Raw genomic sequence first — 23,437 nt, forward strand, 5'->3', positions numbered from 1 at the left:
CAGGCATTTTGTCAAGAATTGCCAATTGTGCACTAACAATCTCCCCCTTTGACATTTCCTAGATAAAACCCTCAATCACAATATTTCAGAAAAAAAAATATTAAAGATCATGCGCTGAAGTCTGTACCTGCACACATTAAACAAAATAACGGTGAGTAGATGTTGCAATAAAAATAGGCTTTATTAAAAAAATAAAGATAATCAATCAAACATCTTTTATCGTCCAAATAAGAGACTGAAAGAAACTCTCACTAAACTAAAATACTCTCCTAGCTACAATCTCTCCCCCTTTTTGTCTCAGGGAAAGCCAAAAAAGAAACAGAATCAATCATGCTTGGTCATCGAATGTTCATCAGTATTCCACTCAAGATCCTCTTCAGGATCCTCATCTGGATCATCCTCTGGAGTAGTAGTTGGCAACAAGGTATAAAATATCGGTAGTCCAAAAACACGAAAATTTCAATGGAAATATCAGGATATTATCGATATCGATAAAAATTGAATAAAAACCACTGAAATTGTAAGAAAAACTTGGAAATTTTTATTAAAACTTTGTAGGATGTTTATTTAGTCAATTATCTATTAGTTTATCACAAAAAATTGGAAGGAAATGCATTGCATGATAGATATAACTGATTTAAGTTGATTATATAGCGAGCTGGCAAACGTTGTGAGTGTAGAAAATATGTAGTAATTAATGAAAGAAGTTTAAACACACCATAATCATTTATATATAATGAATTAGTACAATATTTTACACACTATACATTGCATGGTAAAATACATGAGTGACTTAGCAATGTCTAAAATATCGATGATATCGGAAATATCGGTAGTCAAAAAACACGGAAATTTCGATGGAAATATCGAGATATTATGGATATTTTAGACCATGGTTGGCAACGGTGTTTGTTCAGAATTGGTGAATAGGGAATATGGGAAGGGGGTGTAACACTCTGTACTAAATCCAGAATATTCATCAGAGGATGAAAGATGAATATGTGGAGCGAGCATGTTGTTCGGTATGCAGTGGATACATTGCTCCAATTGAGAAACCCGATGGCTGAGATCATTGGTAGAAATCTTAATGACTTGTTCTAACAGAGAGAATCTCTTGCTCAAATCAAGAATATGTTTGAAGACCTCTTTTGGAAAATTAACAGCAGGAAAAGTTGAATGAGCAGATGAGGAAGAAAACAATTGACATGTCACAGAACGTGTACGGAGAAAAGAGAATGAAGGAGTAATAACAGGAGTCCTGCCTTTCAGAGAATGAGGATATGCAGACTTGCGTGAGGAAACCATGACAAAAAGATGTTGTGTACAACGTGCAATGGACAATGAAAAACACGACAATAAATAAGAAAAAAAAAGAGTCCAATCTCAATGCAACTAAAATAACAAATAGTTAATCAAAACAAAAAGAAATAAAACAAACATCATTATCTAGAATTGAAAAAGATATAGCACAGAGAAGGATCAGGAGAAGAAAGAGCGAATAACGACTTTTAATTTTTTTTAATTTTTTAATCTTTAAATTTTTTAATTTTTAATTTTTATGTATTACAGAATACACACGATACAATGTCCACAAAAACATAATACGGACGAGAGAAAGCCAAAACAATCTAAACAATTGAGACTATAGAAATGCAATATGATTAAACAAGCCAACTCAATAGCAACCCCTAACTCCAAGGAATATTCTCAAATGTCACTGAGAGTGTTTGGGGTGAAGTGTTTACACTAAAAAAGATCATTGTATGAATGCTTTACCATAGGCGTGCAGATCAATCTCATCTCCACACGTCAACAAATTACCCTTAAGAGATGAAGTAGGTTCTTACGAAGGGTTGTAACAAGGCTTAGGAACTGGTTCAAGGTAATGGAGAATAAGGAGGACATAAGTCTGAGAAGCCATAGAGTCCTTTAGAAATAAAACTGGAGAGAGTTTGAGACATAAAGAACAACTTGAGCAATAGAGAGTGCTTTGCACATGACAGTTGGATTTTGTCATTTGCTCACTTAATCGTACCTGAAGAAGCTGAAAAGTCAAAAACAAAGGATGTCCTTTTAACTCTGTTATATCTTCCAACTTCCGTTATACTACCATTTTTCACCACTATTCCACTAATTAATCACACATTTTCCTTCCACACAATTTTCGTCAGGCGTGATTAATTAGTGGAATAGTGGCGACAAACGGTAGTATAACGGAAGTCGGAAGATATAACAAAGTTAAAAGGTCCTCCTTTTGTCTTTGACTTTTTAGCTTCTCCAAGTATGATTAAATGAGCAAATAACAAAATCTAACTATCAAAATTTAATAGGTTGGGAACACCACTTGCCTTGTTGAGGTGTATGTTCCTGTCACTTCCAAAAATTTCTCGTGCATGGATGGGCTTGTTCTAAGACAATTACTATTTAGAGTGAATAGTAACTGTCTTAACTTCCCATACGTCTTGCCATGACATAATTGGTGGACTTGCTTAGTCTAAATATATCATTGTATAAAAAAAAAGATATAAATGATGAAATTTTTAGGAAAATGACTTAATAACAATAATACACCTCTAGATTTATGTTATAACTTCTGTTTTATTAATAACATAGGATTGACTTAAATAAAAATAATAATAGCAACAGAGGATGATACCAAACCCTGCTTAGCTCAAAATAAGCATAAACTTTTTTTTGGTTGAAAAATAAGCATCAAGTTACAACTCAACGAAAAATTTATAAATATTGCCATGAAGCACTCAGTAAAAGAATGCCTTGGAAGCATTTAGAAACTGAAGAACAAGATTAAGAAGAAGGCACCGATACTCTTGAAAATATTACTGTTGATTATCAAGTGGTGGCGGTGCCTCATGTGAAGGATCGATTTCATCACGACACCGTAAATAGTTCTTGCAACCTCTATTATAAATGTTAGAAGGCGGAGGCAAGCAATTACGGTGCCTGCAACCATGATCTTTGCCCATGGTACGATAATTGATGGGTGTACCGTGTGGTTTGTCTTTCGCATTAACTATAGGAAAGACAACCATGGAGAGTAGTAGTACATGAAGGCAAAAGAGAAACATTTTCTTGGTCGTAGTCGTTGCAAATGAAATTGATGAATATTGTTGCAACCCCGTAAACTCTGTGATAGAGTTGCATACATCTCCTCAAACATTGCTAGTGATTAAATAGGCTACGTCTTCAAGAAAACTTCTTACGTTGCATTAGTGTGATAACGTAAAGCTGCGCACTCTTTAACTCTTTAATATATTTAAATGTGAGGTTATTAATTTGGAGTATAGAGATTCTATTGCAGTTAAAAGTAAATAATTTGTAGACCTTGTTAATCTTATTCGATATAATGTAATTAAGAATTCATTACTTAGAAATTAGAAAAAAAAAAAAAAAACCATATTAACCCTTCAGTTTGGTTGGTAAATGCACAAAATGAAAAGTATGCCATTTCTCAAGGACTTATTTTTTATTTTTTATTTTTTTAATCATAATCAATAGGTAACGGAAAATTTGAATTTGATACATCTTACAACAATAAAAAAAAAAGGGTATGATACGCACACACTTATTTTTACTTCTCACACATTTCTCTTAATTTTTAGTTGTTGGATCGAACAAATTGAAGAAGATCAATGATAAAAAATTAACAAAAGTATGTGACAGGTGAAAAATGGATGTACGAATAGGACTATCCTAAAAAAAAAAGATACCACTAATCGACTAATAGACACTTGGTACATAAAGATATAAATTAGAAGTTTTAGGGAAAGAGACTTAATTGTAACAATAATATGCCTCTTTTTTAAGGAAAATTTGTATGGTGAGGGTAGGGAGGGACGGCAAGAGAGAGCCCGGTGTTGTGAATTATACACTCCCTCTTGTGGCCTTATGGCTTTATTTATCCTAATCAGGTAGGCTTTACTTGTCACACAAGTCATAAAGGGATTATATATTCCAAAATCTGTTGGAATCTACTTCTGTATATTTATTCAATCACATTTCTGAAGGGAATTGTTATTAGCACTACAAAAATCTTATTCTACACTCCAAACTTTCTATATTAGGAAAGAAAAATAAAACACTTGTGAGGAGTGTAGAATGAGATTTTTGGAGTGCCAAACACTTCCCTTCCTAAATAGTATAAACTACAACTTTTGATATATGTTGTAATGTTGTAACTTGTATTTCAATAACAATAGAGATTAGTCACTCCTTCACCCCCTTAGTGTTGATAATATCGTTTATTAAAAAAAATAACAATAAAGATTGGTAAATAATTTTAGTCTCTGGACTGTATGTCCATGTCAACATATATTTAATCACCTCTTATTAATCATATTTTGATGTTTTATTTATGTTTTTTTTTCCTAATTTAGTGGTTTAGTTAAATTTAGTTCTAATTTTTATTTCGCTCGTCATAATATATTTTGTTGTAGACATTTAGGTTATGGAATATATTTCGATACACTTTATGTTCTTTGTGTAGGTACATTAATTTATATAATATGTTTTGTATATTTATTTTAGTATAGAGACTTAGATATGTTAATTTAATATGATACATTTTTGTACATACATTTGGGTGCATACATTCAAGTACCGTGGAGCCCAAAATAATTTAAAAAACCTCAAGTTGATACGTGGACTTTCATATTCCTGATTGATAGGCATTATTCTAAAAATTCTTGGCTAGCGTCGCCTAGGCACTAGGTAGCAGGCCACCACTCCTACTAGTCCCTAGACATTTGAAAATTAAGAAAATGCATCTAAACCCACTAAAGGATCCACCTAGCCCGCCTATGTGCCCACCTAGCCTACCTAAACCCACTTAGGTCACTAATTTCACTACAAGAAAACCTATCATTTTCATTTTGCATTTTATTTTCCAATAAAATGTAAGAGACTTGTTGAATACTTAGATGAACACTCATTATATGCTTGTTCCCCATATTTTCAATATTTTCAATACGTTCTAATACTTTATAATTTATGTTTTTTAATTTACAATTTATTGTATACAATTATGTGTTTTTAAGTATAAATACACACAATGTATATTAATTTACTTAAGTCTGCCAGTCTGCCTAGGCCTCCGCCTAACCGTTAGGCCCCAGCTCACCTCCCGACTAGCACCTAACGTCTTTTAGAACCTTGTTGACAGTAATGCCGCATTAAATCGACAAGGCCCACATATGTTCCACACACAGTTTAACTACCAAGAAGCCTGGAGCTACTGACTACGATATCTCCAAGCTCCACTACTCATGGCAGGTAAATAAGGCAAAGGAATAAAGGTAGAATAAATAACTAATTCATACCTTTAAGCTTTTCTAATTGAAGACGTAATTTATTCAAGGAAGTACAATCACATCCAACCAAGAATTCTCCAAGATAATTCTTAGGATATTATTAATTGACGTTAACAATATCTTCAAAGATTAACCTCCTTACTACCATTGCACAAGTACAACTTCATCCATCGGAGGACACAACTTGGCCAACTAGACGTTGACACGTAGCCTGGAATTCTCAACCTATGTGGTCGGCCATGCTCCCTATAAATATCTCATTTTACACACTTCTCAAGTAAGTTGAAGTTGTTTCTACGAAATTCAACTCTAAAATCTTTGTTTTTTTTTCTTCCAATGAAACTGACTTTAACATTGGAGGTTCATTGGGCAAACAGCCCTTCATTGGGCGTGTGGATTTGGCTGTATCCAAAGGTGTTTAATTTGTTTTGTAGGTACAATTTCGTCAAATCCAAAGGCAGCGAAATTTTACTATCACAATTTGGTACATTCATTGAGAGCTAGATTTAATTCTCAAAGTGGCTCTAATTTCTTTTTCGAATTTCTACCATCTTGGAACATTTCTAATTGCAACAAATTTCCACATTTTTAATCCCTTGATTCGCATGCATTAGACAAGAGAAGACATGGTTAGAAATTATGAAACAATAATGAACGGCACTCCCAACGTGCCTAGATTTGGACTGGAGAACTAAAACCACGGCATGGCCCCGACCCTTCATGTCGTTCCTCGCAACTTAGCATGAAGGTTGGGTGGCCTCCACCACCAACAGCGTCACCAACTGCAGTGTAGAACCAGCATGCCAAGCACACCTTAGGCACGCAAGCCCAAAGTTTGCAGTTAAGATCTCCAAACCAAGCCTCCCGAACCCAAGTAGCGAAACCCAGCTGGTTGCAGCATCAAATTCATCAACCTCTATGAGTCGAACAGCACCCAAGCCCGTTTCATGCTCTCCTAGCAAAGTTAGCACCTCCAAACCAATCTCAAAATTGGTTTGGTAGGCCTAGCCGCTTGACCCCTGAACCTACGATTGAACCGGGGTTTTTTGGCCCAGTTTTCCTACAAATTTAACTTTTCCTAGCCTAAGTTTTGTGCTCATTGACACTTCTACCAACCATGTAGATGCCTATCAACCTAGGTAATCCACTCTAAATGGCGATCAAAATCTATTCTAACAAGATTGAAGTTTTAGACTTTGATTTGGTCGGATAGAGGAATACTAAATTATGTTTTTTATAAACTACGAAACTGGATTTTTCTTTCCGCCGTGAAAGCACTTCTTTCCTTTGTGAGAGTTTTTCCACTGTGAGGTAGTTCACTTTTCTGGTATACCCAGTGCATAATTAATCTCTGGTAGACCTAGTACTGAGATACTGGTTTCTCCCAACCAACCCACTGACAACCCAAGTTCAAATCCCATCTCATTTTCTTTCAATTTGAACCCCGTAGTCGAATTTAGTATCCACCAACCAACCCCAAATCCCACATTATCTCAGATTCCCCTTCCATCTCTCATGCCCTTTACCCTTTGTTGCCTGATCCACATCTTTCCTTTTCCTTGTCACATCATCCCCATTTTAGATCTTATCTAGGTCAGAGGGGTCCCATATGCTAAGATAGTGAAAATGAGTAGGAGGAAAAGCATACCCACCAACGATAAATGTAAAGGAAACAATAAGGCAAACGGCAGATCAGGAAAGCTAGGCGATGGGAGCTGCCATAAATTGCCCCAATTGAACCGGAACACATAAATGAGAAAGGTATACCTCCAGCTATCTACAAAATCAGATGCAAACGCTAACTACCCAGCATACATTAAATTCAGTATTAATGGCAATGTATGTTTCAGACTAAGATTCAATAGATGTATACAAACCCCTATTATTATGATGGTGGTCCTTGTGTACCTACAATTGGAGTCAAAGAGCTATGTAGTGAGAAAAAGAAAAGAGGAAAAAACAAAGAGAAAACTTGGGAAAAGCCTCAACTGTCTACCTTTCGTACACCTCTATTAAAACAGCCTGTGAAACAATTCTTATCCAGAGAGACATGGCAGGAACAGATGTTGAGGAGTTAGTGGTCCATCTAGAAAGGAACATGGATCTATCCACCACAGAGCAGGGAGTTAAGTTAGTAGGTACAACTTTGGTTAACTAAACTCTCAATAAATGGGGAGTTAGAAACATTCTCAGATCCTTTTGGATTGAGATGGGTGAGGTAGAAGTTAAGTGGGTCAAAGATAATAATTTTATTATCACTATCCAAGATGAGAATATTGCAGCCAAAATCCTGAATCAGGTGTCGTGGGCGGTCATGAAACAAAATTTTTCTGTCAAACAATGGCCACAGGAGTTAGCACTAGAGGAAGTCAATATGGAAGTTGTTTCATTTTGGATACAAATCAGGAGTGTTCCACCATACCTTAACTTAGAAGAAAATGTGAGGTGACTGGCCTAAAAAATAAGAGAGTTTAAGGAATTTGAAGACCCTGGAAAGGCAAGAAGATTCTTGATAGTGATGGTGGCAGTTAATACCTCAAACCCCCTAACCACAGGGTGTTGGCTCTCGAGAGACAACAACAATGAAACTTGGTTTAAGTTTCAATACGAAAGATTACAGGATTTTTGTTATCATTGTGGTAGAATTGGACATTCCAATATGGAGTGTTTGTTTGAACCCGTAAATGCTGGGTACGGGGAATGAACAAAAGATGCGTTAGTTCAAGATTTTATCGAATCTCCAAGACTGTTGGCTATTACGGAGGAACGAAGAATGACGGGTGTAACAAGAATGGGATCTCAGGCTTGTTAATCAAAGATGTAAGGAGGACAGCACATGGGATGCCAGTTAAGAAAGTGTTGAACCAACGGAGGATTCCAACCATGCGGCATTGCAAAAGGACAAATGAAAAGGCTCAAAGAGGTGGCATAGAATACAAAGGAGGAACGGTGGGCCAAACCTCAACCTGGCTCAGTGGATAATAGGGGGATGTAAGCCTTTAGTAAACAGTCGACTTGTTATGGGCCTTAAGCCTATGGAGATACACAGTGGGAGAGGACGAAATCCGACGATCACGATTAAAGAAAATCAGGAAGAGAGCTACACTCAGAGCAAATGAGCAGTAGTCACGCCTCAAACCAATACACAGATTTCCTAAATCAAATAAAGGTAAAAGCCTAACATGGAGAGTACTGCGAGTGGGAATGCCAGTGATCCGTGCGGTAGTAATTCTAAGCAGAAGCTGAAAGGGAAGAACAAAGAGACGATACACTACCCACAGAAGAAAAAAACAAAAACAGAGGAAGAATGCGGAAGAGTTAGAGAGAAAAAAGTGAGGGCTACTAAAAGACTGAGGAGAATGACCATAAAGGAAATATGTATGATGATGGATAGGGCGATTTATGTGGAGGAAGAGTTACAGGAGGTCTCGGTAAAGTATCAGGATATGTGGGAGTACATAGAGAAGATCTCTGTGGGCGAGAGAAATGCAATGTTGGCAAAGAAAGTGGGTAAGAATACCAGAGGTGAGGGAAATTCTTCTAGAGGTGTGGCGGCTAACCTTCAACAATCGCACGATCGCCATGATACACTTCTTTTGGAACTGCCGTGGTCTTGGGTCATAAACTGTAGTTCGTGCCCTACATGGGCAAATTAGGAAGCACATACCCTATATGATCTTTCTTTCGGAAACGAAAATGAAAGATCATAGAATAAGAGGAGTCAGGCAGCATATGGGTTATGTTAATGGTTCAACATCGCACTCGTAGAGAGAGCAGGGGGTCTAAGTCTATGGTGGGATGACTCGATGCAAGTGGAAATCATGGAGGCCTCTAAACACTTCATTGATGCTAAATGCAATTTGGTGGATTCACAATGTGTGTTCCATGGAGGGGAATGACTTAGAAGTTCAGCCTGGATAATATTCCATGGATATGTGGTGGAGACTTTAATGAATCCATGAGGGACCACGAGAAATCGGGTGGTGTAGAAGTTAGATATAACCGGCCAAGATACCTGGATGACTTTATGTACAAGCTGGAGATATATGGATTTAGAGTTCAATGGCCCCAAATATACATGGAGAGGGACGAGGAATGGACTGTTGGTGGAGGCCCGGCTCTATAGGGCGCTTGTTAATGAGAGCTTGTAGACGCTATGGCCCAACACGATAGTCACCCATGGCACGATATTAGGGTTCGACCACTACCTAGTATTAGTCCATGGGGAACTGAATGTGGGGAAGGGGAAAAAACTTTTTTAGTTTGAGGCATTTTGGGCAAAAGAAACTAGTTGTAGAGAAATAGTGAACCAAGCTTGGGAAACCTCCCGGGAAAGCAACACCATAGACCAATGGACCTTGAAGATTAATGATTGTTGAACCAAATTAATGAAGTGGAGCAGAGATAAGTTCAAGGAGCAAGGTTGGCAAATTTAAGAGATGATGAGCAAATTGGGGAGTCTTCAACATAACTGGAGAGGTAATTCTAACAAAATTGAAGATCTATAAAAAAAAATGGACCATTTGTTGAGGCAAGATGAAAGCTTTTGGCAGCAAAGATCAAGGGTTAAGTGGCTAAAAGAGGGGGATGCAAATACCAAGTTCTTCCATCAATTGACTTTGCAAAGGAAAAGGAGGAACAAAGTGGTTTCATTAAAAAAAGCATTAGGGAATGTGTGGAAAACCTAAGGCAGGTTCGATAACTGATAGACGAACATTTCGTTGTTCTCTTCACGTCAACGGGGCAGCATGATTAGGGTGAAATTCTGGATTGTGTAACTCCAAGTCACTGAGGAAATGAATGAAACTCTCACTTGCTCAGTTTCTATGGAAGGGATTAAAGCAGTGGCAACACAAATACGAGGCCTAAAAGATCCGGGTCCGAATTTATTCCAAGGGGGTTTTTACCATTCTTACTAGGACATCATTGTGAAGGATGTGAATGAGTTAGTCAAGGATCTGATGAATGGGGCACACAATCCAAATCGAATAAATGCGACTCAAGTTGTATTGATTTCGAAAGTGCAAAATCCAAAATCTGTTTCGTAGTTTTGCCCCAACTACTCATACAAGGTGCTTTTAAAGGTGATGGCTAACCGGCTTAAAGTGCTCTTGTCGGACTTGATATCCCTAACCCAAAAGTGCTCTTGTCGGACTTGATATCCCTAACCCAAAATGCTTTTGTGGCAGGAAGACAAATACAAGATAATATCGGCATCGTGCACGAATTGTTCCATTTCCTCAAACTTAGAAAAGAAAAAAACAAATTCGAGTTGGGAATTAAATGGATATGCACAAGGCATATAATAGGGTGGAGTGGGACTTCCTATTGGCGGTGATGGAAAAGGTAGGGTTTGATTTCTAATGGAGAAGCCTGATGATGGGATGTATATCATCGGTGAACTTTGCCATTCTTTTTAATAGACAACCCGGGTCAAAATTTGCTCCCTTACGAGGACTCCGTCAGAGAGATCCTTTATCGCCATATCTATTCATCTTGGTTAGTGAAGTTTTCTCTCTTCTGCTTCAATAGGCCAGTGATCAGAAGTGGATTGAAGGTGTACAGATGAACACAGTATATCCGATCATATCCCACATTTTCTTTGTTGACGACACTTTGATCTTCCTAAAGGTAGAAAAGGAAAATTGTGGACACTTAATTCAGTTAATTGATGACTACTGTGCGACATCGGGACAACAAGTTAACAAACTAAAGTCAAGTGTTTTCTTTGGGGGCAACGTTCCATAGGCTTTAACGCAGGAATTGATCGGCATTCTTGGAATAGATAAGGTTGGGGACTCGGGTCTTTACCTGGGAAAATTCAAAGGTGGAAGCAATCCACTCTATCACAAGCGGGGCATGAGGTTATGATAAAGGCAGTGGCGCAAGCAATCCCGGCATACCCGATGAACCTTTTCAAATTTCCTACGTCGATATGCAATGAATTAGATGCAATGATTTCAAAATTTTGGTGGCGGCAAAAAAGTGGTAAAAACCTAATCCATTGGGTATCAAAGGAGAAATTGTGTTGATCGAAAGTTAAGGGGGGATTAGGCTTCAGGAGCTTTGAGAAGTTTAATGATGCTCTTCTGGTGAAACAATGTTGGAAATTGATAACGGATCCGAATTCCTTGTGGGCGATGGTGCTGAAAGCTCGATACTTCTCTAATTACTCTTTCCTCGAAGCAAAGAGGGCCGGGAGAGCTTCCTGGGCTTGGTCTAGCCTATTGGTTGGAAGAAATATCTTGCTTAGGGGATCTCACTAGTAAATTATGAATGGTAAAGAGGTTCGGGTTTGGAATGATAGATGGCTCCTATCCATCCCCTCGGGTAGACTATCACATTTGGGCACTGCACAAGTTACTTGCAATTTGAGGGTGGAATCCCTAATTTGCCTAGATACTAGGGAATGGGATATCGAATTCTTGAAACCATTTGTGTCGCAGGGGGACTTTGAGGCGATATTTGGGACTTCCATTGGTGACCCAATGCTTCGGGATAGATTGGTGTGGCCTTTCAAGAAAAAAAAAAGACTTATACGGTCAAATCGGGTTACCATTAGGCTATTGCTAGGAACCGCTCCCATAGAAATTTGAGTTCTTCTACATCGGTCACCATTCCAATCTCTCTATGGAAATTGGTGTGGAGCATGGAGGCTACACCAAAAATTAAGTGTTGCATGTGGAAAATTCTTCATGCGGCTATTTCCATCATGGCGAATTTATTTAAAAAAAAATGATCATCGCCATCTCATTTATGTCCCATTTGCAACACACATGAGGAGTCGATCGAACACCTTCTTTTGGTATGCCCGTGGGTGAAAGTGGTGTGGTTCATGGGCAAACTGGATGATTGATACCTTGGCTTCGGCCAATGGGTCAAAGAGTGACTAAAGAAGGTTTGTGTCTTATATTGCTTTTACATGTTGATAAATTTGGAAAGCAAGATGCAACTTTTTGTTCAACCAACAACCAATCAATCCAAGGCAAGTATTAGCAGCAATTTCTATCTCGATTGGAGCTTTCACAGAAGCCACCCATTTGACGGGCACTCGCCCGACACCCATTACACAAACTATGGAGATTACTGCCAGTTGGACACTAACGAACCCGGGGTTCATAAAGATCAATGTGGATGCAAGTTCGGGTTAGGGTTTTGTAGGGGTGGTTGCTTGGGATGAAGAAGGAAACTTTTTGGGTGCATGTAGATATGACATGAAGGCTGTGAGTGTTGCTATGGTGGAGGCGCTGGCTATTAAGCATGGCTGTGAGATAGGTCACCAAATGGGTTGGAATTCTATTATTATTAAGTCTGATTCGTATAAAGCAATCTTATGCCTTCGAGACTTACTATCAAAGGGCAGTTAGGAAACTTTCCTTGTACTACTGAAGTGTATCAGATTGGGGGAGTCTTTCCAAGACTGTCGTTGGTCTTAAATTCCAAGATTGGCCAACAAGGTTGCGGACCTCTTGATGTCGTGGCAATGTAGGGAAATGTGCAACTTTATTTGGGTCGACAGACCTCCATCTTCCCTAGTTCATGTTCTTTGTAATAATGGTCTTCCTTGCCCCCACTAGGTCCTTTGCTGGTAGTGTGAGGAATGACCCTTTAGCATTAGATGTCGCGTTGTGATCCAAGTATCTCCTTGCACTACTTGATCTGCTGTTGTGTTCGGCTGTTTGCCTCCGTGTAGGCCTCCTTGTAAAACTTTGGCATCTTTGCCTGGATTAATGTTATCCAGTTTACCAAAAAAAAAAAAGATATTCTAACAGGTCGTAGACTTCCAAGCGCACTTGTGTAACAAACTACTTTAGTGAGTTAACTTCTCGAGCATATCGAAAACGCAGTATGCTCCTAGCAAGGTATCTTGAAGCAGGACAGAAGCTAATAATGATATCTCGTTCCAAAGTTGTCCCAGCAAGCAACCACTTGATCAGCCTTGAACCAAGCGTTTAGACAACTTGCTTGTGAGAACCCGTAATTCTAAATGTCTATCATCGCGAGACTATTTGAAAAGGGGTATATCTTTCTTGTAGTGCCTTCTATTCCACTATATTTATTTTGTTTCATATAGTATTTCCAATGTATATTTTTTAAATTGCACGAGTCATTCTAGTGAGACCACACGGCCCCATATTTTATCTTCCCATTGTTGTCAACTTTAGAGTAGTTGATATATGCATACATATCATATCTTGGTGGATTTCATATTAGGAGGACACAAGTGAAACAGATGTCTTTGGCAAGTTAGAGCTGACACCATTCAATTATTCATTCCAATCTTATTTGCATAGTCATTACATTGGAGCTTGAGGTTGCTCCATGTGTGTACCATTCATCCTCTTTGAGTGACATCTATTTATCCACTTGGCAGCCAACATTATTGCCCTAACAAGTGTCCATCATCCAATGATATTGGATAGCTCCTGCTATACTTGTCGACTCCTGTCTTATATAAATACCTTCTGTCACTTCATTTCATTTACATTTCCTCAACCCTTTCCCTTCAATTATTATGTTGCATGTAACCAGCATGCAATAGTTTTGTATGTGTGTATATTATATATATAGAGAAAACCTTTAAGTGAAGAGATTCTCATTTTTTTTTTTATAAAAATGGGATTAGTTGTGGGGTATACACTACGTTGAACTTTAACGATTCGAACCGTCTATTTTTCAAGTTGCACCTCATAGATCATCCTTACAAAATATTAGCTAAATCATAAATATTTAAAATATCCAATTGGGTTCAAAAATATTAACGAATACTTTGTTATATAAAAAAACAATGAATTTTATCTTGATAATTAAATAGGCAAACGATTTCGGATTGAATTGAATTTTTACAAGAATGATCTATGAATCGAAACTTACAAAATAGACTATTTGGGCCCCACCTCTAATCCCCATTTTTTTGAAAAAAAAATAAGGATCCCTATGCATAAAGAGCCTAATATATATGTATATATGTATATATATGTATATGTATATATATGTATATTATGTGTGTGTGTGTGTGTGTATATATACAGAAAGTTATACAGAGAAAGAGAAATAAAAGGAGAAGTTCTGTAGGGTTCGATATGTGAGAATCGATATATATTTGATAACTGAAAATCATGAGTTATCATGTGATTTTACACTATTTACAAATATTTTTTTATTTCAATTCAAGCACGTTGGATTTTGTGAAGTACTCCTGGAGTTATTATATATTTGGTTAGTGAATTGTTTGCAATTGTTCATGGAGCATGAGAACTTCAGTGTTGGATTATCCGAGGGATAAATGTATGGCACTCGGGGACATTAAGGCGGAAAGGTCATTTTAGGGGTCATGTGATGAGCTACATATTTTGAAGAATAACCAATATGTGAAGGGACGGTGTGATATGGCACTACATGTATAAAGATTTGACATATTACACATATTTTCTTGCCTGTGTAAAACTACACGCTTGACTGGCATATTACATATTCTACTCAATGAGTTACGGTGGTTGTAGCTCATCCCTCACCCTTCTACTTTTTAGATGAGTTATTTGGCAAGACCGTGCTAGACGAGCTGGAGTTGTGTTAGGCGAGAGATTTAAAAGTTTTTATTCTTTTTGTACACCCTATAAAGTTTTTTGGAGTCATTTTTATAAGAGAAGTTGTTTTTTTTTTTATTCGCACGTCGGGCATGGGGTCATATTTGTCTACCGACTCCGGGTTTGGAACGTGATAGTGCACTACAACCTTGAGACTATAGACAAAGCACACCATTCACTGATGAGATCGAGTGAACAGATCTTCCTCGCAAGTTCACTATGCTTCACTTTACTCCATTCGAAAAAGATGAGGATTTGGAAAGACATCTTAAGCGTTATTGCAGTGCTATGTTCCTTTACAAGAACAATGATGCTCTCATGTGCAAGATTTTTGCTACAACTCCGCAAGGAAAGCAAAAGACTGGTTGCAACATTGGCGCCACGATCAATCCAAAACTTCAACAAACTTTTCTTGGTTTTCGCTAAGGAATTTTCGTCCTATCGCTCAATCAAAAAGAAATAAGACCACCTTTTCAACTTTAACAAGGACTCAAAGGTGACTATCCATAACTATGTCAGGAGGCTCATGGCGAAGAAGGCCAATATCGTCAAATGTGACTATACAATAACCAAGGCAGCATTCAGAAAAAAGACTCTAGCCGACCACCATTTGTTTGGAGAGTTGATCATGGGTGAAGATTTTATCCTGGGAAACTATTATATTTTGACTAAAAAGCATGCACCATGGGATGAAGCTAAACGAGCCCAAAAAGCTTCCGAGCAGTCTCAAAATGACTCGGATGCAGTTTAGAAGAAGACGGATGAGAAGCAACCCAACATGAACAAGTCAGGGAACAAACTGTTGACTTTTTTTTTTTCTAACCTAGGCTCTGATACGAAGAAGAGAATGCTTTGAATAATAATTGTATTCTTTTCAATGAGAGTACATATATAAGGTGTACAATCCTAACGTAAATAGGGAAAAAAAACTAATTACACGGGATTACATAAGATTACACGGGATTAATATCTTTTAAGAATACTACCTAAAATACAAAGTCAACACAAATCCAAGGACAGTTGCCCAGTAAAAGAAGGCACAATGCCAAAGTCAGTCCCCAAGTTGCCACCAACCAGATTCTTTGTGACTTGAAAAATGAATCTTGTTCAAGCTACCACCACCCATGAAGATGAAGGGAGACACCGCCAGGTTGAATCAAATAAAGTACTTCACATTCCTGAAGGAAAAATTTTGTCCTAGCTAAGAACAAGTGAGAATATTTGAACACATATGCAAACTATTAACACATTAAAGTAGGCATGCATTCAAAAACAATTCTAAAACCCATGACTTTCAAAGCCTAGTGAATGGTGAACCATAAGACTCTTTAACAACATTAAAGAGAAGGTAAGATTTAGAGATTTATTACCCTTGAAGCTCATCCTTGTTTACACAAGGGATTCACCCAAGTGGAGAGCCTTCAAGTCACCTCCTAGTTCCTTGGATCTTTCTTGTGATTTCCTTCCCTTTTGTGCTCCTTTGCTCCTTGAGGATGTAAGGAAAGGATCTCCAAAAACACCAAAGGTTTGGTGTCTCTAAGTCTCCACACCAAGGATGAAGTGTGAAGATGAAATGGATGACTTAGAGAAGAAAATATTGCTAGCTAAATCCTCTCTAAGTGGCCGGCCTCCTTGTAGAGAAAAGAGAGAAAATGTTTCACCTCTTTGCCTCAAAGAAAACCCTAATGAGAAAATAGCTATAAAGTTAACTTTATACTACATCACATTTGAGTGGCAAACTTGTAATTAATTCAAGTTTGCATCCACTCTCCCTTATGGCCGGCCTTGTCATTGTTATTGGGATAATTGCCCATTTTGTTTTAGTTGTCATACAACTTAAACATAATGGGCTTTGTGGGCCAAAACACTTTTGGGCCCCGAAACCCAAAACCAACTTAAAAGCCCAATACGAACCTTTCGTAAAATTAATTAACTAATTAATTAATCTTGACCATTCTCAATTAAACCATTTAATTGCTTATCCATCTCATTTATATTTCTTCACTTTCATCCTACTCAGTGTACGATCCATTAGGTTCCAATTAGCGAGGCAGTGGGCGATTGTTACTCTTAACGATCGATTGTGAATTGAAACAACATTTGAATTCTCCCTTCGTTGAAGATTAGTGTTTGCTAATCTTCAGGACTTCCACAAACCATGAGTGACACTTAGCAGCATGTCATGGTTACCCAAGCTAAGTAGAAGTAGTTGGAGAACCTATCCAGTTACAACTACAACGCAATACGGTCATTCTCTAATACAATACTCTTAATCATATTGTTTGAGTGATAGTTTGTTTCATGTCTACTATCCAATGTAATACTTATCTATATGATTCAGTTGAATATGATTTGGAACATACTTCCTAAGTCATATTCGTATGCTTTGGCCAAAGACTCCCGAATCATATCTTAGAGTATTCTCCTTCCACCATGGAAGGTTAAAGATCCCTTGTTGTGCATTCATATGCCTACATGACTAGATAGCTTGACCCCAACAATGTCGTGGACACTCTCGATGGAATGCCTTTGACATGATCAAAGATCAAGGACCTAACCATTAGACATCTATGATGCCTCAAGTCAAAGGACTACTTTGCATATTGCAACTTACGAGTTCTTACATGACATGTATGTTCGAACTCTCTTTTGATCGTTGTTCAATGTACTTGATTACTCTTTCAAGCACCTATGTGTTTGTCTTAGTGTCCAACACTAAATGACTTGAGACTAGTCATACTCACGCTTGAGTTGACATAACACATACTAACCTTAGCGGATTGTCAATGCCCAATTGGCAATCATATGGCTAGGAACGTTTTAGGAATGAATATAAGAGAAATGTCTCGTTAATCTAACTTACTTAAATCACTTCTCTCTTAGATCAAATACATTCCTTGGATTCCCTTATTGCTTAAACACATGATACAATAAATAGTGATTAACAATAAACTTTGCCCTTCATTAAACATATAATAGTTTAATACAATAAGTATTCCAAAAGCTATTACATCAAATGAGTGGCTTTGTGGGCATACTTCCAACAATTCCATCATGTTCCAGGCCACACAACTAATAGTTGCATAAAATAGAAAGAATACATTGAGAGGCTAATGAAGGAAGATAGGTGCTACAAGTACCTAGACAAGTAAGCATCACACCCCATGTGAGATGCGAAAAGCTAACATTGAACCCCCTCCAAAGGTGAACTCCATTAAGACATTCATTTGTAGCTGAGGAAATGGACAAATACAGTTTCAAAACCATTAAGACATTCATTTGTAATTGAGGAAATGGACGAATACGGTTTCAAATTTACGTGATTTTTGGTAGACATGATCTTTGAGGTAATGATTAAAAGATAGATATTTGGATAATTGAAATACATTTCGGAGTGAGCTCCATAAAAATGTGAGTAAAAAATGTGTGCCCCGAATCCTAACCCATATATTTATAGGTTGATTTAACCCTTTTTTTTTAGAAAATCTGCATATATTTATAGGTTGATTTAGATGGATGAAGTTGATTATTGGGTCAATATTCCCTTTTTAATATTTTAGCATGTATAGTAGGGTCTATACTCTCTTTTGTTTAGTGGGGTCTATATTCTCTTTTGTTACATTTTTTTTTTGGGGCTTTTAGATTTTGGTCCAAAAAGATAGAGAGTTTTTAGGAGTGAGTCCAGTTAATAAATTATATGTTTTTATTTTTTTTATACTCATTTTATATTTTCTAAAAATATTAAAAATCAATTAAAATCTTTTAATATTATACATTTTTCAACTCCAAAATATCTATTAATATCTTATAACAAAAAAAAAATTGATATACTAACATAAATCTATCTGCAAAACATTCTACCCTAACTCAAGTAGCAAATATATGAATGTATATTATACTTATAAGTGAGATATGAAACCTAACTAAAAGGTAGAAAAAAAAACATAATATACCTACAAGCAAGATATATTAATCTGTGACACGTTGACTATGAAAAAGAATATGTCATATAGGTATATAAATACAATTAACCTGTGATATAGGTTGATTATAAAAAATAAAATAAAATTTATAAATGAGTTAAAGCACGAGGAAGAACAAGAAATAACAAATAAATAAAAAGAAATAATCAAAGAGATAATTAGGAAGAAATTTGATTCTAACAATAAATTTTTTCATTTAAGAGATAATTATTGATAATAAAATAATTAAATTTAAAGAATTGGACATATTCTAATAAACTGGACTATTCCTACTATTGGCTCAAAAAATTAAAGTTATATCAAGTTTCTTTTTTTTTTTTTTTTTTTTTTTGTTTAGTACAATTGGTTGGGATTCGTAATTTCTTTAATTTGAAATTAAAACTTTTCACTTATATGAAGAGAAAGCTAATCACTGCCAACAAACAGAAGCGCTTGCCGAGACAAAGAGAATAGAGCAGAGGTTGGCCTAACGACGGTTGTGGAGCAACAGATTTGTAGGAGTTTTGAATGAAAAATAAACTAGGTTTTTCCTCACATAACGAAGGTTGAGGGTTGAGCCTTGGGCCTTTGGGCTTTTGGGCTCCGGTGACTTGAAACAAAAGCCATTGGTTTTTTTTATCAATGCACCTTATAAACATCAATTCAAATTCAATTTTGAATTGGACTTTGAGGAATTTCATCTTTACCAGAAAGGATATAACTGCTCTTGACAGTCGCAACGGCTGCTCAAGAAAGGTGTTTCAAGTCTATGTAAACGCAACCTTCTCCAAGCACAAAATACATCAACAAAAGACCCTATCTTTCCAATATCATTCTATTATATTTTTCTTGAGAAAAACACTTGAACGTTCGCCACATTCAAGTTCCCGGTGCTAGGACTTGGATTAGATTAAGAGTAATCCTTGTGGACAAGGCCTAACGAAGTACAAGTACCCGAGTAGATGCGAAATTCTGTCTATAGAGGACATTGCAACAATCTGCAAGCCTCTATCTATTCATATTGTCAGTTTTGGAAACTCACTTCTTTTTCTTATTGTTAGTTTCGATCTCATTTTCATATACTGTTATAAGATTTGTATGTATGCATATTTATGGTCTTAGAAGTTGATTTGAATTAATCATAAGTATCTGATACTATATATCGAATCATATCAATCCGTTAGTTATTGTTGTATCATACTTATATTGTTAGATCATTAATAAAGTTGCTATAACTTTAGTTTCGACTATTATATTGAATTTGTTGTTGTTATACTTTTATATTGTTACATCGCTTAAATTCTGACTGTGCTCCAACAAGATTTCGCCGAAACGCGAGAGAGAGTTCCATCTTGAGAGATGGAGTGATGGAATGTGTATGTCAAGTCCGTATCTACTAAGCCTTGAATAAGAATGGTGTTTTTTACTTGCAAGCAACGTGTGCTAAAGCGTTTCCTTTGCAAGCTACCTTAGCTTGAACTTTGAAGTGACCAAGTAATCAACGTCCACGTCATCCCTTGGCTTGCTTGTACATAAATATTCAAGTGTTTTTCCTGCAAACATCTCCACACGTAAATGGCATGAGCAAGGCAGGTAGAACCCTTCAAAACCTATCCATATAAATAAACTTATAATATGGTCGACTTTGAGCCATCGATCATCCTTGAACATATTCAGAGATCATTACTTAACATCTCAGGCAGGTGACAATTAGAGTGGAAATTCATCAATATGCCTAGGAATGAGTTCTGGGGTTTCAACAAATTGAGAAGCATTCTTGAACTACTTCGTCGCAATAGATCTTTGACTGGCAATGCATCGCCTGGACCGTTCCCAGCTACAGCAGTTTCTAAGGTTGACCAGGGTTATTCGATACAGCAAGGTTTACGGTATTTAAGTGTCAACAGCAAACCATGGACAAAACTCGATACAAAAATGTAAGGATTAGTCTTTGATTAATGGTCTCAAATTATACACTAGTTGATCTCCTCCGTTAAACATTAGTTTTCTCTTCCAGATGATAGAAAAATGAATAATTTTTCTGCTTGATAATTCTACACTCATATATTATAGGGTAAACAGTGGAAAGGAAAAGGCTCAACAATTACAACCAGCAGCAACTCCTACTAGGCTCGGCATCGGTCAAAGGTATGAATTGATTCTCAAACATGTAAAATTTTGTCCATAGATCTTCCAAAGAAGACCAAATAGAACCAGCTCACTCGATTAGCGTCTGATCCTGCATGATTTCTCGTCTTTCCCTGCATTAATTGTTCTTCAAATTAGAAATCTAACTTTTTTTTAGTCTCCAGATCAAAGTTTCTATGATTCTATCTCTCTAGCTATATCTATTTTTTCTTTGTTTGGAAAAGTATACATGCTATAAACCAATATTTTAACATGCTGACAAACCAATGGATACTAAAGTACGCTTCTAATTTAGTATCCAAAACATGCAGGGTAAAATGGATTTTGGGATCTATATTGGCACTAATCCTTCCTCTTTGGACTCAGAATTGGGGAAAACTCAAAAGGATTGAACGTACGGAAAATCTTTTTCGTTTGAACTGGTCATGTACATATGATCAATAAATAATACAAATCGAAAATAAATTTGTTTTGTACAGGAGAGGCAGAAATGGTTGTGGAAGAGGTAGAGAAAGTAGCCGAGGTTGTGGAAAGGGTGGCAACTGTGGCGGAGAAGGTGTCCGAGGACGTTGCCGACGAACTCCCTGATAATACCAAACTAAAGGAAAAGGTTTTACTGGCAGAACATGTTTTCGAAGTGGCTGCTAAAGATGCTAAACAAGCTGAAGATTTCATTCACAAGGTCTTGCAATGGCAATTCATCCCCCATATTAATTTCTTCGTATACTTTATTTACATTTTATGTGCTTCAATTTTTTTTTCCTTTCTTTTTTTTGGGTTTTTTTAGCATCTATATGCGCATTTGACTGATTTATAACTCTATTATTTTAAAATAATAGGTGGAAACGTTGAAACATGATCTGGAAGACTTGGAGACAATAGCAGAATCCATTGTTGATAATAATAACCATAAGATTGGGAAATGAAGGAAAGAAAATGAATATTTGGAAAGAACTGATCCCAAGACATGTACATATTCTTGTACAATTTCATGATAATATGTCACTTGTGAATGTGATGTTCAATCGACACATTGGTGTGCTAAGTAGTTTGATTCTCATTATTTGTAGGCTTCACCACTTGGCCTTCGAATAAGCTTAGTGAATCTTTTGATTTGTTGTTTGTAAGGCGTGTCACCATTGATTTTTGCCAACAGAATAATATGTATTTAGAATACATACATAAATGTATATGTGATACTTGTGCCACAAGGAAATAAAACTCCCTTATCAAATGATTATATCAAAGCTTGGTTCAAATTTGGCTCCTTTTGTATGTTAAGGACTTTAATTGTTTTTCGATATTATACCAGAAACTACAAAGATGGGGTTGGACATAATCAAACACACTACCATCATTCACAACAAAAGGTAAAGACATTAAGTAACAAGAGCAGTCAGTAGAGAACTGAAATTGATATTGATAATACCGAATGTCACAAGATAAGTAAAGTACATACACGAATGAACTTAAAACAATATATAAAACTCTGATCGGAAAGAATTCAAGACCATCATATTGGAAAAGTTGCTTTCTGTAAAGGGTTTTGTTGATATGCACAAAATCAGTGAGACTTTGGAACAATGTAAAGTGTCAAGTTTGTGACCTTCGCTCGGTTGCTCCGATCACCTAGTGATGATGATGTGTAAAGAGATAGAGATAGGGATAGGGAAGCAAACACAAGATGTACGTGGTTCACCCTAAGTTTGGCTACGTTCACGGAGTAGAGAAGTTTTCATTAATTATGAAAGGTTTAAACAAATACATAGGTTCATGCATAATCATCATTAGTGAGTTATAATGACTAGTTTAAGTACAATAATGACATTAGGAATTAACTGTAGGAGAATGGTCTTCTTTTATAGTTGAGGGGAGTCTTTAGCTTTTGTCCGCAATCGATGTGGGACTCTATGAGCTTTATTCTAATATTGACATGTGTCGTGCTATGATTGGCCTCCTGATTGGAGGAAAACTCTTGTGCTTCAGCAGCGGTGCCTCAACATAAACCCCTCAGTGGGTCATTGAAGGCATGAAGTTGACCGGTGCTTGGTAGTTTTGAAATTGGTCAAGTATGATACAAACGGGTTTCATCCAAAGAGACAAACTTATCTAATGCCCGGTAAATCAATACTACACAAAGATATAGTAGTAGAGCAAATTTTAATTGGTCTTAGAGTCTAAAGGAAAGGATTCCTAGAGTTCTAAAGTCCTGGTTTCAAGTGGTCTTTTGGTAAGGAAGAAGAAATGAAACAAGTAGAGCCAAAGAACTTTGGTTTGAAACTTGTAGTTTGTTTCGTTGAATGATTCGTGTGTCCTTTGCTTTGCGTATTTAACTTGTATCTATCAACCTTTTACTTCCTTCTTCAATGCTTCTTATGTCTTCATTTGAAGCCGACATTGAATTACTTTTTAG

The 23,437-nt window shown here is 36.7% G+C and overlaps 1 protein-coding gene across 1 annotated transcript; it reads left to right on the plus strand.

Annotated features, from left to right (window-relative positions):
* The first annotated feature begins 20,466 nt into the window (after positions 1-20,466).
* Positions 20,467-22,283, plus strand: LOC126624677 (uncharacterized). Its single transcript, XM_050293766.1, has 5 exons — positions 20,467-20,813; positions 20,950-21,024; positions 21,336-21,418; positions 21,504-21,706; positions 21,864-22,283. The coding sequence occupies exons 1-5, from the start codon at positions 20,608-20,610 to the stop codon at positions 21,948-21,950; spliced, it is 654 nt and encodes a 217-aa protein (XP_050149723.1). The 5' UTR covers positions 20,467-20,607; the 3' UTR covers positions 21,951-22,283.
* Positions 22,284-23,437: the final 1,154 nt, after the last annotated feature.

Source organism: Malus sylvestris, chromosome 5, assembly GCF_916048215.2.
Source record: "Malus sylvestris chromosome 5, drMalSylv7.2, whole genome shotgun sequence".
Taxonomy (NCBI): domain Eukaryota; kingdom Viridiplantae; phylum Streptophyta; class Magnoliopsida; order Rosales; family Rosaceae; genus Malus; species Malus sylvestris.

What these genes read in the sequence shown, in the direction of transcription:
- LOC126624677 (XM_050293766.1), top strand. Translation starts at nt 20,608, where the DNA reads ATGCCTAGGAATGAGTTCTGGGGTTTCAACAAATTGAGAAGCATTCTT. An exon ending in AAAACTCAAAAGGATTGAAC is followed by an intron (nt 21,419 to 21,503) that starts GTACGGAAAATC and finishes TGTTTTGTACAG; the next exon opens with GAGAGGCAGAAATGGTTGTG. An exon ending in CTGAAGATTTCATTCACAAG is followed by an intron (nt 21,707 to 21,863) that starts GTCTTGCAATGG and finishes TTAAAATAATAG; the next exon opens with GTGGAAACGTTGAAACATGA.